The sequence below is a fragment of the Acanthaster planci genome, linkage group LG16, assembly GCF_054643075.1.
Source record: "Acanthaster planci isolate LZ-2023a linkage group LG16, COTS_SCS, whole genome shotgun sequence".
Classification (NCBI taxonomy): domain Eukaryota; kingdom Metazoa; phylum Echinodermata; class Asteroidea; order Valvatida; family Acanthasteridae; genus Acanthaster; species Acanthaster planci.
This window is the reverse complement of record NC_141792.1, coordinates 7808228-7825267: the sequence shown is the minus strand read 5'-3', so window position 1 is coordinate 7825267 and position 17040 is coordinate 7808228. Positions and strand designations below refer to the sequence as shown.

The 17040-nt window shown below is 43.9% G+C and overlaps 2 protein-coding genes across 6 annotated transcripts in view; one reads left to right on the top strand and one right to left on the bottom strand.

Moving 5' to 3' along the window:
• Nucleotides 1–12: 12 nt before the first annotated feature.
• Nucleotides 13–7059, bottom strand: LOC147796455 (uncharacterized). Its single transcript, XM_087147149.1, has 4 exons — nt 6841–7059; nt 5580–6637; nt 4791–5220; nt 13–4376 (listed from the first exon to the last, which is right to left on the bottom strand). Exons 1-4 carry the CDS (start codon nt 6851–6853, stop codon nt 868–870), a joined length of 5010 nt encoding a protein of 1669 aa, XP_087003275.1. The 5' UTR covers nt 6854–7059; the 3' UTR covers nt 13–867.
• Nucleotides 7060–8049: 990 nt separating this feature from the next.
• Nucleotides 8050–17040, top strand: part of mib2 (mindbomb E3 ubiquitin protein ligase 2) — a 39289-nt gene continuing 30298 nt past the window's right edge. For 2 of the 5 annotated variants that reach the window (XM_022248460.2, XM_022248458.2), the window contains exons 1-4: nt 8579–8887; nt 13566–13836; nt 14729–14900; nt 16714–16820. In XM_022248460.2, coding sequence (XP_022104152.2) covers nt 13614–13836; nt 14729–14900; nt 16714–16820 — 502 coding nt within the window. In that variant the 5' untranslated portion in view covers nt 8579–8887; nt 13566–13613. Of the gene's footprint in view, nt 8160–8578; nt 8888–13565; nt 13837–14728; nt 14901–16705; nt 16821–17040 lie in introns of those variants that run through there. The other 3 variants (XM_087147216.1, XM_022248459.2, XM_087147217.1) reach the window with 3 other exon arrangements.

Below are 17040 nucleotides of genomic sequence, written 5' to 3'. Positions count from 1 at the left end.
TGAAGCAGTTAATACGAAAACAGCCATAAGTGAGATTTATTCCATTAATATGTTCATTTGATAAATTGTAGTTTCATTGGTGATTTATTTTTTTCGTTAGAAATGGAACATCATCAGTCTTTCATCATGTTGACCCCCCAAGTACAAATACCGGGTTGCACCTTTATTAACCAATTACGTAATTACTTAAAGTGAAAATTCTGCTTGGTTACCGATTACAAATTTCTCAATACTTTAATTTGGCTTGAGCTTATAAATTATGTTGGTCTCGGGTCTTAACAATGACCAGTCCCTTTTTTTTCATTTTTGTATAAAAAGTTATAAAAAATATAAAGAGTAGCATTTGAATTATATTGATTTGGTGTTGTCATCGGCCACAAAAGTTCTGGGGAAGCGCTTGATTCAGTTCAAGACGTGTAAGGCAAATAATTAAGGCAAGAACTAAACAGACTGTTAAAATGACTTCACAACACTAAAGCCAGTCACAATCTTACGTTAGAATTAAGTACATGTGTTAATTTGCATGGCCATTTTTGGCTAATTGGGAATGACCTTTGACACCTCGTTTTAAGTGAAGATGTTTCATACCCATGTCCTTCTTGAAATTGTTATCATTACCGACTCTTAAATTACAATTTTTCCCATCCCATCCACTTTCTTTTCATCTGCCTTCATGGCACAAGGGCCCTACACTTTCGAGTTCAGATTATTATTTGGTGCGAGATTCTCACGAATTCCTCAATTTGGGATCGTCGGCATTATTTCTTTTGTCTCCTTAACACCTTTCATTCATTCACATTTTCATTGTATTAAAAATGTGCGCTCCTAGCTTGCCATTTGCATTTCTTCCATTGTTCGACCTGTCTCTCACATTCTTGGCCCAGATCCCGAGCGTTGGCTTCGCCGCTTTGACACAAAGCCAGACAAGATGTCTTCCGGCCAGTCGTCTGACGGATCAGTTTTGTCCACCAAGGACGACTCTGGCTCTCTTCTGCTCTTCTGTCGTTCTCTCCCGTTCGAGTCAGCTAGAGTGCGTGATATGACACCGAGCCAGTCCGAATCCGAGTCGCTGTCATCTTTGAGTTTGCTGGCACTAGGACAACTTGGCATGTCAGTCCTCATCCTCCTCGAACTTCTCCTTCCAAAACTGGGCTTGTTGCTAGGTGATGGTGATGTGTCTCCAAGTAGCCAATCCAGATTGCTGGATCCGGATCCTGAGGGCGTACTTCCTTGACCTTGGCTTGCCGCCTCTTCCTTTTCACTGGCACTACTCGTGTTTTTACTTCCTTGATTTGATTCATTGTGGGAGAGAACTCTTCTTCCTGACTTTTGCTCCTTCTCTTCGATTAAATCATCACCCACCAATGGTTGCTTTCTCTCTTGTCGGGGCTTTGCTGTTCCTCCGGTAAGCCAGTCAGAAACATCCCCCTTTGATTTCAGAGTTGGAACTTCGCGTCTCTGATCCTGGCCTGTTCGTTCAGACTGCGTAGTTTCAGGGAGCGTTGATCTTCTGCCAAATGAGAGCTTCTTTGCAGAATCGTCCGCGAGCAAATCAATTATTTTTGCAGCTGGTTCAGTCGATGCTGAGGAGCTCCTCTCCAAGAACTTACTTTCGGCACTAGTAGACGAAGAGCCTTTGAAAAGGTCGTCAAGCCAGTCAGAGGTTTTTTCTGTCTTCTTATCTGAACTGCTGGCCAGATTCTGTGTTTTGGCTGTCCCTGTTGTATGTGATGTTGGAGCTTCGGGTTTTTGAGGAGCAGGGAAGTCTGTGACAGTGCTATTCAACTTCTGTTCTGGCTTTAACGGGCTGCCTCGGGAATTATCAGTCTCAGACAACTTTGATCTCGATCCAGATGAGGACTTCTTTTCGGAATCCTCTAAGGGAAAATCTTCTGTATTATTCTCAGCTAACAGAGTCGATGTCGACGGACTTCCAGCCGAGAGTTTTTTATTGGTCCGTGAAGATGCAGAACCTGGAAAAAGGTTGTCGAACCAGTCGGAAGATTTGTCCACTTTATTTCCCAGACTGCCTGCTGGACCGCTCCCTCTGACGACTTTCTCTGAAACGCGTGGGGAGGGACTTCGGAGTTCTTGAGGAGCCGGTGTTGCCTCAAGGTTGTCCCTGAGGAAGCAGTCTAATGCCTGTTTGGGCTGTAAATGTCTTCGCCTTGACGGTGTCCTGATGGAAGAACTCGGCTGCATGTCGAAAGAAATACCGCCATCTGCAACACCTTCATCAGCTTTCCCACCTCGTCGTCCGAAGGACACTCTCCCCCGATCCTTGGAATCCTCTGAGAACAGAATATCGGTTGGCTCTCTTTTTCGACTTGAAGATGTCAGTCTGTTTCTTGACACCAGCCCTTGCGAAGGATCTGGTTTCTCTTTCATTACAGAAGGCACGTACGCCGATTTACTCGACGGCGATGAACTTCCAAGGAGCCAGTCCAGGTTGTCTTCCTTTTGCTTTTCTGTAGTCCTTGCCGCTTGTGAAGTTTCTCTGGACTTTGAAGATTGAAGTCCACTTTCTACTTGGGCTACTTTTTCCGACGGACCCTTGCGTCTGTCTTCTTGGAAGCGACGTCTTCCAGATCTGGGCTCAGTGGGCTTCGTGGCTTCGGCAGACAGGCTTTGGTCCAATCTGTCTGAATTGACATTTTCCTCTTGATTAGCTGCAGAGAAGCTCAAGAGCCAGCCTGGTTTCCAATTCGGTTTGGAGTCCCTTTTCTGGCTCTGATCGGAGATGACAGCAGCGGCCTTCATGCTGTCCACTTTAGAGAGTTTATCTTGGCCAAGCTTTACGTTGGTGGCCCACGGATCTTCATGGGATGCATTAAAGGCGGTACCCACTGAGTCAATACGGGAATCTTGGTCACCTCTTTCTGGCGGACCAGCAGTCAGCGGAGTCTTCACCTGCAGATCTGACAAATCATCTGATAGTTGCTCCCCGCTTGAGCTGTCAAGAATCTCTTGCTGTTTGGTGGCATCATCGGGTTCGACATGCTTGGTTTCTTGGGCTTCCTCTGATATCATTTGTGATTCACTTTGTGACGAAATTTGTTTATCTTCGTCTTCATGTGGCTTATGCAGATGTTGGCTTTCTTTCAGTGGTGTTATTCGACTCCTATTCTTCCCAAGGCTGCTAGCAAACTGTGCACCACCACTCGAGTTTGTGCTAGTTTTCTTTGGTGACGTAGACTCCTCAAACCAGTCAAAGACATTGTCATCGAGGTCGCTGATGAACACCTGCTCAGTTGGTGGAGGTATAAGTACGACTGGCTCTTCTTTGACTGGAAAGGGGGGTGTCGAATCTAATTCTGGAGGTATATCAAAAGCAAACTCGTCATTTGAGCCTCCTTTCGATGCTACTTCATTGGTGTCTTCGGACAACGTGTCGCCATGTCCCACCTGTGGTTCCGGATTCCCTTCGTTTTTGGCAGCCAACTTTTTCTTTTGTGTGTTGTCAAGTTGGTGCTCACCTCTGACTGTGTTGAGCTCGGTAGTAGTCTGTTTGAGCCTATCAGTCCTGGAGCTTGCTACCAGCTTCTTCGCTGTCTTTACGGTCTGTTTTCTGCCGACAGTAGACAGCCAATCTCGGACATCGTCGTCATCACCACATTCAGTATCACATTCTGGGTCATTCGGCTTAGAGGTTTCTTCTTTGTTCTTCTTTTGTCGGTCCTCAGTTAGGTCCTGGCCAATCGTGTCTTCCCAACAAGTGACTGAGGCGGTGGGAACATCTCCAGATCCACCGTCCTTCGGGCCCATTTCATCTTTTCCATTTTGCTGGTCTTCCAAAGCTATTGCCTTGTCAACTGAAGTGTCCACAGGGGAAGGGATTTTAACAGAAGGATTTTGACGATTTTCCTTCTTTCCGTCGGAAATTTCACTCTCAAACTTAATGTCTCGGCTTTCGTCTGCAGTCAGTGTAGTGAGGTCCTTAACTTCAGAGACTAAAGAAGGGCCTTGAGGGGGCTCCGGGCTGTCAACAGTTTGACAATAAGTTTGTGGCTGCTCCTCCGTTGTCACACAGGTATTGGCCTGCGGGGATCTCTCCAGAGGCACGGCAGTGGAAAGCCTTGAATCCTTACTGTCGGCTTCGTCAACTGCCGATGATGACACCTCTTCAGTCTTCGCTTTGCCTGCCTCTGATTTCACTAGTGTCTCCCTCTTCATGATCAGCGTGAAAGTCTCATCGCACTGAAGAGGAACGAAGGGGATAGTCAGCGGCGTTCCCTGCTGTTGCTTGGAGGGACTTGATGCTGTCTCCTTGGTTCTGTCTTCTCTACTAACGTCAAGGGAACAGTCTTCTTGATGCCGAGACTTGTTCCTTACGCACGACCTCTTGTGGTGGTGGTGGTGCGTAGGCTTCGTTTGAGCTACAGAGGAAAAAAAACCGGAAATTATTTCCTGTGGAATTGCCAAATATAGTTACTCGAGCAATTATTGAAATATTGTATGTTTAATTTAACGCTTAAGAGTTGTAAAACCTGGATGGAACTGACTTCCCAGCAGTATGTGTTTGATCTATAGAAACTCACTTTAGTAATTGCCTTATGTTTGTTTGCTTAAACCTGAAGCTTAATCATTTTTTAAATTTATCCTATTTTCATTGTGAGAGACATAACATTGATTGGTATTACGAAGTATCGATTTTTAATTATCACTGGTTACACTGGGTTATGATTCGGAATAATAAATTATTATGTTGCGAAGATGTTCCTTGTGGAAGCGAATAGAGATAATTATGCATTCTTTGAAATTAAGAAGACAGTGGTTCATGTAGAATGTACCTTTATGTCGATTTGTTGTGTCGTCCGAGTCACTCGTGCTGGAACAGTCGTTTCTCCCACATTCTGTTGAATGACAACCGGACCTGGTCGTACTCTCACCGCCATTTCTGCCCGACTTGTCCCGGGGTGAATATACAAATACGGGGTCGTCTGTCTGACGTTCTGCCCAGGACTGCTGCCTCCTGCGTCTGACTAGCGTCCTGCCCCAGGCCTGAGCAGCGAAGCCGGTGCGAGCATCCGCGCCGTCAACTCGGCCGTTCGCCAGGCCCAGCTCCCGCCGGGTGACAGTCGCTCTTTGCCGGGCTCTCTCTGCCGCGTCACGGCACAAGCGGGACCGGGAAGGGCTTGAAAAGCTCTGCGCTTGGATGGAGCGTGTTTCATCATCGTCGGTCGATGAGTACTGACTGTCGTCATCGGCTGAATTTGGCCTCTGAGAATTAATTTTGGGGGAAAGACGCTTAATTCGGTCTCCTTTAAATTTCTTAGTTCACAGGGCACAGTCTTACGGCTACATTGTGTTGCGTACCACAAGGGAACTTTGCCGTCGTTAATTTCACTAGGATTGAAGAAGATCGTCAAGGTTGTATGCTTCTTTTTAGTTTGGGAAAGTCGATGAACGTGAGACAATAGGTGTTCTGGTTATTTCAAATTTATTGTAAGAAAAAACCCCTACTAACAAAGCTCACTTTTTGGGGGGCACTAGTTTTTTTTTCGTAGAAGTGCACATGCCCTCTATCGTACCAAAGACAACTTAAGTCAGTTTTTATAGTACATTTTGTGACGACTTACTTGTTCGTATCTGCTTCCGGTTATTTGGACTCTGTGAGGCATCGTGGCTGTGGGACTAAACACCAAATTCCCCTTGTCGACCTGGGCGTCTTGGGTCGCCGAAGGCTTCCTCGTGGTCCTACACTCCATCGCACGGTACTCCTGTAATGGTGCGTCGTTCACCTTCAACTGAACACGGCGTAACTGGTCTTGACGCTTGATTTGGGCCGCCTCGCTCGGGTAGAGGATGACAGTCCGCCGGCTGGGCTTGTTGGCCTTCTTTGTCTTCGGCACGCTAGGTTTTCTGGGCATGAACTTCAGAGAATCCTGGTCCAGTCTGCCGAGCTTCTCGTCAACGAATCGAACTCGTTTGACAACTTTGGTGTACTCCTCAGTGGTCTCCTGCTCAACTGACGCAACTGAAGCCGTAGTCTCTGTCTTCAGGATAGTATGATCGGTGTTTGTTGGCTCTGGTGTACATTCCTCGGAGAGACTGGGTTTTATTCTTGATCCTCTCACCGAGCTTGGCCGGAAACGTCCGGCTACGACTCCGCTCGATCGTGGCAAAGCTGATTTGGTGTTGGAGCAGGGAGGTGGTAGGTCAAGGAGCGCGTTTTCAGCTCCTTCGCTCCGTTTCATCTCACGGAGGTGTCTCATGACAGTCTTGCAGTCCACCCTATCTTCCAGAAAGTCAACTATTTCGTCACTCGCACCGAAGGGGTCCTCCAAATTCAACGAGAACTGCGTCAGTTTTGCTCGGCTCACCTTGTTGCGTTTTAGAGCAACTTTAACCTCGCCGTCTGCAGCTGCTTTGGAAACATTTGGTTTGACCATTGCCAAGCTACATTCCCTGCCATGTTTACCGATGGGCTTGAGTTCATTTTCACTAGGGGCAGTCCTTCCAGCTTCAAAGATGTTCGCCGCTATCGTCTTTACCTTGCCAGTTGGGACTGGTTTCAACCGGTTACTACCGCTTCGCACCGGTCGGATCCGGAAAGAGGAACTACTGTCCTCCGTCGGTATATAAACACGAGGTGATGAAATATCATCCCCAATAAAACGTTGCCAATCATGGTGCTCTGGGAAAGACGAAGAAGTGTTGAGTGAGAAAATTCAAAACCAAATGAGAAAAACGCAAAACTGTCATCCTGTGCAAGGGAGGATTTTCACGAAATTTCTTCGTAAATCATCTCAAATTGAACAAATTCTGAAGGCAGGTAATCAAATCATTAAGGGTGATTTTCCTTAAAAACTTTAAGAAAATAAGAAAAAAATTACTCACCCCTTGTAGACATTTTAGAACTACTTTTAAAACACTCCAAAACCTCGGATAACAGATTTTTCGGATTCTTGAAACACAAGAACGCTTTTGGTTATAAGTTTTTATCTCAAACAGATAGCACAACGCAGCTCAGAAAACTTCTCTGTGTAGCGCTGAATTTCAACGAATTGTGGTTTCTGAAGAGACTCAGAAAATCTTATATCATGTAAACATAATCAAAGCCATGGTAAAACTTCCAGGTTACCCCGGATTGTGACGTAATAACTACTTATGAGCATCGACGCACGCGCGAATAACTCGCATAGCCACATCCACGCGTCGTTTCGAACGCTTTCTGAACGGCACCCTCACTAAGTATGGTCAAGGATTTTCACTGTCTAGTGGATAGAAAGTTCACTTGAATCATTCACCTATCAGCCAATAGCACGGCTACAACTTTTGGGTGTGGGGGAAAGGCAGAGGCTGCGTCTGGACATAGATCCTAGCTCTTTGGACAGGGGTAAAAAAAAACATTTCCGGCGGAGGTCTGGCGCTTTTCAGCAAATGAATGGGTCACGTGGTCCCCTGCTATGCCTCGCCGTTGATTCCCATGTTTTTTTCCCTCATCTTCTTTTTTGGAACATAAATTTTTACATCTATTACTGTATAACTGATAATTTCAAATATTGCTGTGTCCTCATCTTAAGCATCCCCACGGACGCCAATCTCTCGAGAGCACGGGGTCAGGGTTGGACGGCATCCTCCCGTCACTCCTCCCCCCCTTCCATTTGCTTTTATCTTTACCTTCGAGACTGAACCAGAATTCACCTGCATATGGGCTTTTCCAAATTTTTGAAAGTTTCTACGGACGGTAAGGTCTCATCGAGTGAGGAAACACTTATGCCAATTTTTGAATGAATACTTTTTATCCGATATAAGTAACGCATGGCCATCCCAATTTTTGGCCTTTTCAATTTTGCTTCATGTCCGTTTCAGGAAGACACCTTGTGTTGGTTTGTATTTTTTGTCGATTGTAGTTTGTTTGTTGTGCCGTACTATTCGGTTCCAACCAGGAACCAGTATGATAAGGCCCAAATAGTAATCAGTGAAATAATTTTGACCCCGCTCTCATGATAGGTTTCACCTACATTGGAGGCGACTACCGTTCAAACATGTTTTTCTATCTCTCTCTCTTTGTCATAGCTGGACTGAAAATTGCATATTGACAGGCCATCAATGTGTGTAGGCCAAGCAGTTTGTGGGTCGAGGAAGCTGGCGATGGTAGGCTCCTACTGTGATTGCATGGGGAAGCAGTGAAATGTTGGTGGGTGTCACCGATGGTGAGTGGCGTCTACATGTGTGATGTCCTCCTATACCGTTACAAAAAGGCCAAGCATGTTTTTGTCATTTCTAAGTACAAATGATGTGTTGAATTGACTGACAAGACTCTGAGAACACACTTTTTGGGGGGGGGATCCGTCGGGCGAAAATCCTTTTCCAATTTTAATGTCCCCCACCCCCGTTAGTAAAAACGTCTATCCTCGTCAACTTCCGGGTATGACCATGAACAAGCGGTGCGCGCGGCATGATTAGACGTATCCGGGTTAAAAGCACTACTTGGTAACAAAACGACTTTGACCATGTTCGACAAGTTTATAATTAGCACTGCTCACTTCATGCTGCTGGTACCCGTGTTGCCTAACGCTTTTCCATACGGCTGATTCGTCATTGGGGACATTCACTGATCGCATATCGACACACGGGGCCCATCAACAGCGATTAGGCGGGCCTCCTTGACTTCATTGAGTACTGTGCCAGTAAAGCATATCACGGCCAGGGGAACGCGACCCTCGTTCTCCCACGTAGAAAACACGGGCCAAAATGGCGAAATGAATTGCCGTTGACTGAAAGGTTGCTCACTGATCCGTAATAACTCGAAATGGGTGCAGCCTGGTTTTCTGCTCTCTCGTTAAATTATTCGCTGTTAACTTAATCCGAAATGTAATTCCACAATAAAGTAATTTAGTTTGGCTGTCAGAATCAAGTGTCACCTGTGTAGAAGACGGAGGTAAGTACGTGGGCCTGGGCCCATAATGATACTAATTTTAATGTCATGTTTACTTTCAAATAGGAGAAGCCTACGGACATGACGGAACACTGGCCTAGGCTATGGCGTATCTCATTTAGTCATTGACATTGAAGATTTTGGCGATGTAAAATTGGTCCTTTTAGCAGGCTAAATGATTGCACTGATGTCCTGCCTATCATTTTTTCGGTCTTGTTGAACATGTTAAAGATTATCCCTACTCGTAGTACTCCCAAACTCCCCGAGAGTTTGTGTGAAAGTTTTGAAATCGGAAGATTCAGCCCTGATTTTGTTCAGTGTCATTAAGGTTCTGGTTTATAATAATAAGGAAATAGGCTTGGCCTACAAAGAAGGACAGATGTTTGAAAGATTTATTATCAAAATACACCCTCCACAATTTAAATAGAAAGTAATCATGGTAAAACATTCCCATAAAAATGTTTGAATATTTTGTTGATGCTTTGTTGACGCTAAATAGCATGACCCTAGTGAAATACATAGTACTAAAATGGGTTCGACTATATTGAAACACTGAAAGTATGGGTATTTTTAGGCCAGCATCTTTAGGGTTTTGTTTTATTCGCTTTTGGTTTTTTGTTTGATTTTTAAAATTTGATCAGGTATCGCTAATTTTTGGGTTGTAATCAATTATAGGCAAAAAGTCTCTCTGTAGATTGCTAACTCACAAAAAGGTCTCTTATTCACAGTGCATGTTACTTTTACAACTAGCCTCCCCTTTTAACATTCTATCCCACATTTTGGGGGAACGCTTTTATGTTTTGGAGTGCTTTTAGGGTTTTGATCATTCGTTTACATCCTCTGAAAGGTAGCCTCTGCTTTCACCAAGTGCTTTTCAAATCATCAAACAGAAAAAAATGGTATCCAGTCACTTGGCGTAATAATGAAATGACCAACAAATACTTGCCAACCAGGTTATGTTACATGTATGTGATTCCTCTGTTCCTGACCTCTTGCCGTCACTGATGGATACGATGTTAATATCTTTCAAAGATGCCACCATCAAAGATTTCTCCCACAGTGATGTCGGGATCAGACAAACCTGAGTTTCCAACCCTTCAACCATGATCAGTATTATCAAATTTATAAGCCAGTTGTTAACTTCATTAACCATTCCATTGGATATTGTCAGTGGGTGTGTGGAAAATATTTTTCTTCCACCAAGGTAAAATAGATAAGCATGTGAAAAGAGTTGGTATCTGCACCTTACTTGACCTCCTGTGCACAAATCCTGTTAGACTCATCTTAAAGTATTGACATGTCTTCCAAATAAAGGCCTCAAAATTTTCCCCTCTAAAATTGACTTGTTAGGACATTTTATCACTCTCTGATGGCTGAAGCGGGGAATATTGGTGATGGAATTCTTCCTAGGGATAAATCGTGGTGGTTTATGACTTTCATTTTATACAGGATGTACAGTTTCTACTCTGCTCTGTCTGAAAGCACACCCTCATTGGCAAAGAAGAGCCAGGCCAATGGGAAGTTTTTCCACTGGTACACATCATGGGAAGACTGTACATTCCAAGAGAAATCAGTTGCGCATGCTCAGCGTAACCAGCGCCAAAATGCACATCCTTCCCATGCACGCTATGAGTTCCCATCAGAGGGAGGTCATTGCCACCTAAAACCATGCCCACTCTTGTTTCTGCAAGGAGTGGAGAATAAATAGGTTCTGCGCCGCCTCCTACCTTGCAGCCATAGTTTTGCCCATATGGTAAAGCTGCATGTGTGGCTGGCTGTTGATGCTGCAGCAAAAGAATGATGCTCCAGGTACTAATGGGCCTCGAGCAGGACCAAGAGAGGGCACTGTTTTCTTAGCAACAAAGACTCCTTTGGTCAGAACTGAACTTGGCTGGTTCATGGAAATGCATGCGTCACTGTGACAGTCGCATCGCTACCAACAATTGAACACTCCCGACCAAGGCAGTTCTTTTCAAACAACGAGGGAGTGCTTTTAGTCAAGGCGAATTACCTCAGCTATCAGAACATGAGTGATGAACGCTACAACTAAACACTAATGAAACTGTGGCCCCTCTCAAGCAATGGTCAAGGCAAACATACGTGTACATTTTGAGGTGTAATCTGACATGAAGAGTGTTACCCACATGCCAACTTAAGCCGCCATTAGCATACATGTATGCCTGTGCTATGTTTATGAACGTGGAAATAATAAAAAAAATCACATTAGCGTGAACCCATGTTGATTTAAATTAGCATGAATAATCAATGTATATAGCAGTTTGTAAAACCCTTTAAAAAAGTAGAAGAGCCGAAGTGAATGAGAATCACAAGAGCACATCCAAGATTCCGGTCTGAAAAAAACATCCGAGTCCTTTGAAGGCCCTTTGAATTACATTAACCATTCTGTCATTTGCCTGGGATGCTCTCTTGTTCGGTGAAACAGTGGTGCCCCGCTATATTACAATACTGTCTGATTGATTCTCATTACACTTACATGTAATGCTGTCTAATTAATTGGGCTTTGCATTAATGGTGCATATGGGTAGGTACACATTCTGTATTGAGCCTTATACGAGTCAGACCTGAGGCAATTGTCTGGTTATCCACAGAGGGGAAACCATGTTGAAAGTGCTCCATGGAATAACACTAATTTTTTTTCTCATTTTCATTGTTACCCCAAGAGCCATGTCACATGGCTGACATGGATATTTGGCTTTCGTTGCCTGTCATGTCAGCCATGTCACATGGCTGACATGGATATTTGGCTTTCGTTGCCTGTCATGTCAGCCATGTCACATGGCTGACATGGATATTTGGCTTTCGTTGCCTGTTTGTAAGCATATTGAATGTACAGTTTTGTACATGTACATGTGCTGGACATGTACTTGTATTTGTGTAGTTAGCATTTCAAACTAAATTTTCTACATGTACATGATTACCTGTCTGGCATACGGTGTTCATACTGAAACAATTCAGTGCCCAGATGTTACCAAGAATCAAACATGGGATTTCTTTTTGACCAGGAATTTGAACAGATTACAACAATTCATTATACACACAATTTACAATATCTAGGGTGTTCTGGAACAAAAATTAATAGCAAGCACTGTAACATTGATATCAACACAGTATCTGGCAGATTCAGGGCACAGGTGAATACATGTTTGCTATTGGCTGTACCATCATGCTGCAAGAATGCCTTCAGGTCTTCATCTGTGGCATCATATGATTCTAAGTAACTTTAACATCAGCTGTTCCAAACAGTCCAATTTATTGTCTGTTATGGACGCTCGTAAAAAACAGCATAGGTATTACTCAGTCAACACCGTCTGTCCCCTGCTTGGAATTTTTTTTTAAAAAGACGTTGATTGATTGACGTAGTACTTCAGTGTACATGTACCTAGGCCTGCATGGTTTTCTAGCAGATATATGTGAAGAGGTTTTTAGCTGTGTTGGGTTGACAGGACGAAGGTGCCACCATTCCATTTTGGTCATTATGATTGTAATCTTTTTTTAAAATCATTCCCCTCATGAAAATGGTTTTGCCCTGCGTTGTTCAGCATACTCCATAAACCCACTCAGCGCTTCTCTACATGTACATTTGCATGGCCGTACTTGGAGGGATGTTTTTTGGTTTATTATTTTTTTTTACACAAAGAGTGTTAACTTGTAGATTTTGTCTCGGCATTTTGCGTCGATGTAGCGTTTGATTTTCAGATGATTTCAAAAGTACTCTGAGGAGTTAACAAAACAGTAAAACATTTAGAAACCAGTGGACTTACATGTGTACAGTACATTTGTTAACATGCATGTTGAATTGTTATAACATTATTTATTAATCTGCCCCAACTGGAATTACCTCCCTCGTTGGAAAAGAAGGGATTTGTGGGAATCATTTCACCTGTCACGTCCTGGCCACCTGGTGTGCATATTGAGTCATTCATTCTCAATATGCTTGTGTAGATCCTCGTATGTACTGGTGATATGTGCCCAGTGCAGCCCAAGCCAAATTGCATATAAGCCTGTGTGCATGCAGCCATGCACGTGGTGAGTTCCCACCAAAGGGGAGCTGTTGATGTGCACGTCATTCTCACGTTAGTGGAAAAACGGATCGCGAACGACCCGCTGGGCAGCTGACCACGTGCTTCTCCCCAAGTATTGCATGTTCCAATTGTATGTACATGTACACATGTACGTGTATGAGTCCATGTAAGTGTAACCAGGTCGGACATAAATCACCACCGCGATCGGTCAGAAACACCATGGCTTGGGGCTCAGCGGAATGGATTAGTCAATCAACCTTTACTGAAGTGACATGTACTTGTACGTACAGTACAGGGTACTTGTACAAGACAAGTTGGACTTGGGCACTAACATTTCTAGTCTTATGGCCACTGTGATTGTCTGTGTCACCAAAAAGAATCATTGCTTCATGTCAGTGGTTTAACTGTGGGGAACCAGATGAAGTTCCTGCCCCCTTCTCCCAGTGCCGCCCCCCCTCCTTTTTTGAAATTATGAAGTCACAGTTCATTTGGTTCCAGTGCCCCTTCAAAAAACTGTGTTCGTCCCTCCTTCAGCTTTTGAGAGTGTGTGCAGTACAGTGTATGTATCATCTCAAATAATCTCCTGAAATCTGTCTAAATGCTTTGTCCATTCACTGTGAATTTCTTCCATTTTACAGGCTGGCAACTTTAAAACAGGACGCGGTAATTAGCAGAAATTTCGGTCCATGGAGCCCGGCCTGCGCGTGGTCCGGGGACCCGACTGGAAATGGTCCAATCAGGACGACGGGGAGGGACACGTGGGCACGGTTGTGGAGATCGGCAAGCCTGGTAGTACCAGCTCCCCAGATAAGACGGTAGTCGTGCAGTGGGACAGCGGGACCAGAACCAACTACCGGACCGGGTACCAGGGAGCTTTCGACTTGGCGCTGTACGATAATGCCGTCGTAGGTACGTACCGTAAATATTCTGCATTTAGAACAAAAGGAAGAAAGGAATGTAACTTTATGCCTGGTCTGCTATGAGGAAGTGATGGCGATGAAGCTTTTTGCGGACAAGTTTTTTCTTTAAGGAGGAAGTTAGTTCTTCTGTACATGTACCTAATGCTAGCTCATGGAAGCCATTTACCAAGCTCAGAACTTGAAACTCTGCCATACTCACAGCTCCTGTATTTTGCGGTACTACCAAGTCAACTAACAAACAACCGTTTTGTATTTGTGTTAAAAGTTTGTATTGTGGTTCCCGTGGTGCACTTCTTTTCTTGAACATTCTGAAATTGGAAGGAACCTGACTGTTTTTTCGTCTGCGACAGGTGCAAAAATATGTACATGTATAGCCTACCAAAGTGAATACATGTACATCACAGGCACAATAATCTGTGTGTAAAAGACATTAGCATGAGAACCAGTGCTTGAACCAACAAGCGTGACAGTACCGCTACTCCATTCATTGGCACTACACTTCCTGATTATTTGGTTAAATTGACGTCATGCTTCAGTACCCTGTAGCCTCTCTTTTTTAACTAGTTTTTATTTGGATGATAAAGGTGGTATGACTCTATCTGTTGAAACTACCAATCCCAGCACATGGATGGTGATCTATAATGTGCCCCTGTTGCATCGTCTTCATTCCCACACATTAATACCCTGTTGAGAAAAATGTGTAAAGCGATCACCTCGCTTTGGATCCAGGATGGCCAACAGACGAAAAAGGCCAGTTAGATTGGAAGCACTGCGGGTTTATTGCTGGGCACTAACATACATGAGACAGATGCTGTCCTCGCTGATCATTCCACTCAGAGCTTGGCACGTTCTGACCGGTGACACGTGTCGTGCATTTTCAGGTGTGAAACACCCCAACATCATCTGCGATATCTGCAAGCGTCCCGGTATCAAGGGAATGCGCTGGAAGTGCATCGACTGCCACGACTACGACCTGTGCACGGTCTGTTACATGAGCGACAAGCACGACCTGACCCACTCCTTCCTGCGATTTGTCACCCAGAACTCAATCGGGTAAGATGTGTACGGGTGCTCTGGTCTTCAGCAAACTTTTTTCCCATTTTAACAGCCCATTTAGATTGTTACCAGTCGGTACACTTCGGCTTGGCGCACGGCCCTATAAAAACTTACTTGCAGCTCACATAAGGCACTGCTGTGCATGGACTCTGTTAGACACAACCTTTAAGGAGTGACTCAGCAAAACACACAATACAGCTGCGCACAGCCTGTTAAGGTTAGAAAGGTTGATAGCGATGTGAAAGACAGTTGTGTACACATATCTTGCCGTGAGCACATTGGGCATTATCTACTATAACCCACCAGTCTAATGTGTGTGCTCTCGTGTGTATTGCGGACATGTCATCATGCCGGTGTTATTTGTGTCCTATATTCAATACCTAAAGCATCACATGTTTGTTGATCTAAACTTTTACAGGTACCGGTAGGGTAGTGATTTTTCTTTTACCAGCCTACCAGGTAACCAGGGAAGAAAGTTTGAGTAGCCTGGAGTAATTTACACTAGAATTTGTACACCAGGCAAGTACTGTTTCAAGCCCCTAGGGCTGAGTCAATTCAAATAACTCACCATTCGAATATTCGATCTTCAATTTGATCGAATACCCGAATATTCGGTCATACCAACAGGCAGATTGTTGAGGAACAAACCATATGCAAAATCAGTTGCAATAACACACACAATCGTACATTATGATCACTATAATAGCTTCTCACATCAAGGAGTATCTCCAGCCATGATTTACCAAGTTTTAAGAGACGAACAATACTTCTTGCCCTTTTAAATTGTTTAATGAATAATTTATTTTTTAATCATTGTAAGATTTCTGACACTTTTCATTTGAAACAAGCCTCCACAGTGTAATTTTGCTTTTGAATATTCAAATTTGAAAAATAATATACAAATATACAATAATTGATCGAATATTCGGATTCGGCACAACCCTACAAGCCCTGGTATTGTATGAGGATATAAGAGGTCATGTACCATTTTGTAGATTTTTACAGCCAGCCTACATGTGTGACTTCTGCTTCCTGATCATGCTGTTTATGATATGCGCGAATCCAACCGAGTCTTGTTCATAACTTGGGAGTCTCAGCAATGTGTCTCCCAGACTCCCAAAACTTGACAGATGTGAAAACATGCAGTACAACCTCACACACGGTTGAAGGAAAGATCCTGCACTTCGTCGCAGCCCCTCAATATTAACGTCACGGTCATGCCGTAAAATACAAACTCTTTTCAACTAATAATGAAAGTCGTCTGTTGTAGACCAGGATTTCAAACTTACAAACGGCTTTAATCTTCCCTGGAGCAGCCAATTTGTTTGGGAGAATATCTCCAAAGATGGACGTGCATCACAGAAGTGTTAATTTTTGATCACGGGTTTGTCCTTGTACCGACATTGTTTCATAAGACTGTGTGCTCAGTGTTGTCAGAGAGCTCACATAAAAGTTCACAAGCGCACTCGCATGAGACTCCAACCCACGACCTCCTGCCTTGTGCAGATGTCTTAAACACTCAACCACCAAGCTTGCCGGGTTTGGCTGGCCAGTCCAAGTCAAGTGTTGTAGTGGGTATCGCAAACTATTCCAGTCATGTTTTGCCTAAGAATTTTACCAGCAAAACAGTAATCTATAAGTGAATTATTTTGAAATTTAACCGAATCTGTCTGCATGCTCTTGTTTTTTTTCTGCCCTTGAGGTCTGAATCAAATCCAGGAAAAAAAACTGATTATAAGAGTTTCCATGCGATATAAAGTGTTTCGTTCGTGCCATTCATGTCCTTGTTGGCATTATTTCTCATGGACAGGGTAAAAGTCAGCAAGCGCCAGTCTGCCACCAGGCTGTCTCTTAGAGGGCTCTTTCCAGGGGCGAAGGTTGTGAGGGGACCAGACTGGGACTGGGGCAACCAGGACGGTAAGACTGTTCATTAGCTAGGTGGTTTGTTTTGTAGCTTACCCAGCTCAGGTTATTATCATTACATTTGTCTTGTTTATGTTTCTTTCATTTTGGCGTTAATTCTATTTGTTTTTTATATTCACATTCATAAATGTATCAAAATACATGTGGACCTAAGGGTTGAAAGAATTTAATTGGTACAATTAAATTTAATTATTAAGCTGTACCTATCTTATCA

Excerpts from the sequence above, each read along its gene's own strand:
- LOC147796455 (XM_087147149.1), bottom strand. Across the intron at positions 5,221-5,579 it reads CCGGAAGCAGATACGAACAA|AGGCCAAATTCAGCCGATGA; the intron begins GTAAGTCGTCAC and ends ATTAATTCTCAG. Across the intron at positions 4,377-4,790 it reads CACAACAAATCGACATAAAG|CTCAAACGAAGCCTACGCAC; the intron begins GTACATTCTACA and ends TTTCCTCTGTAG.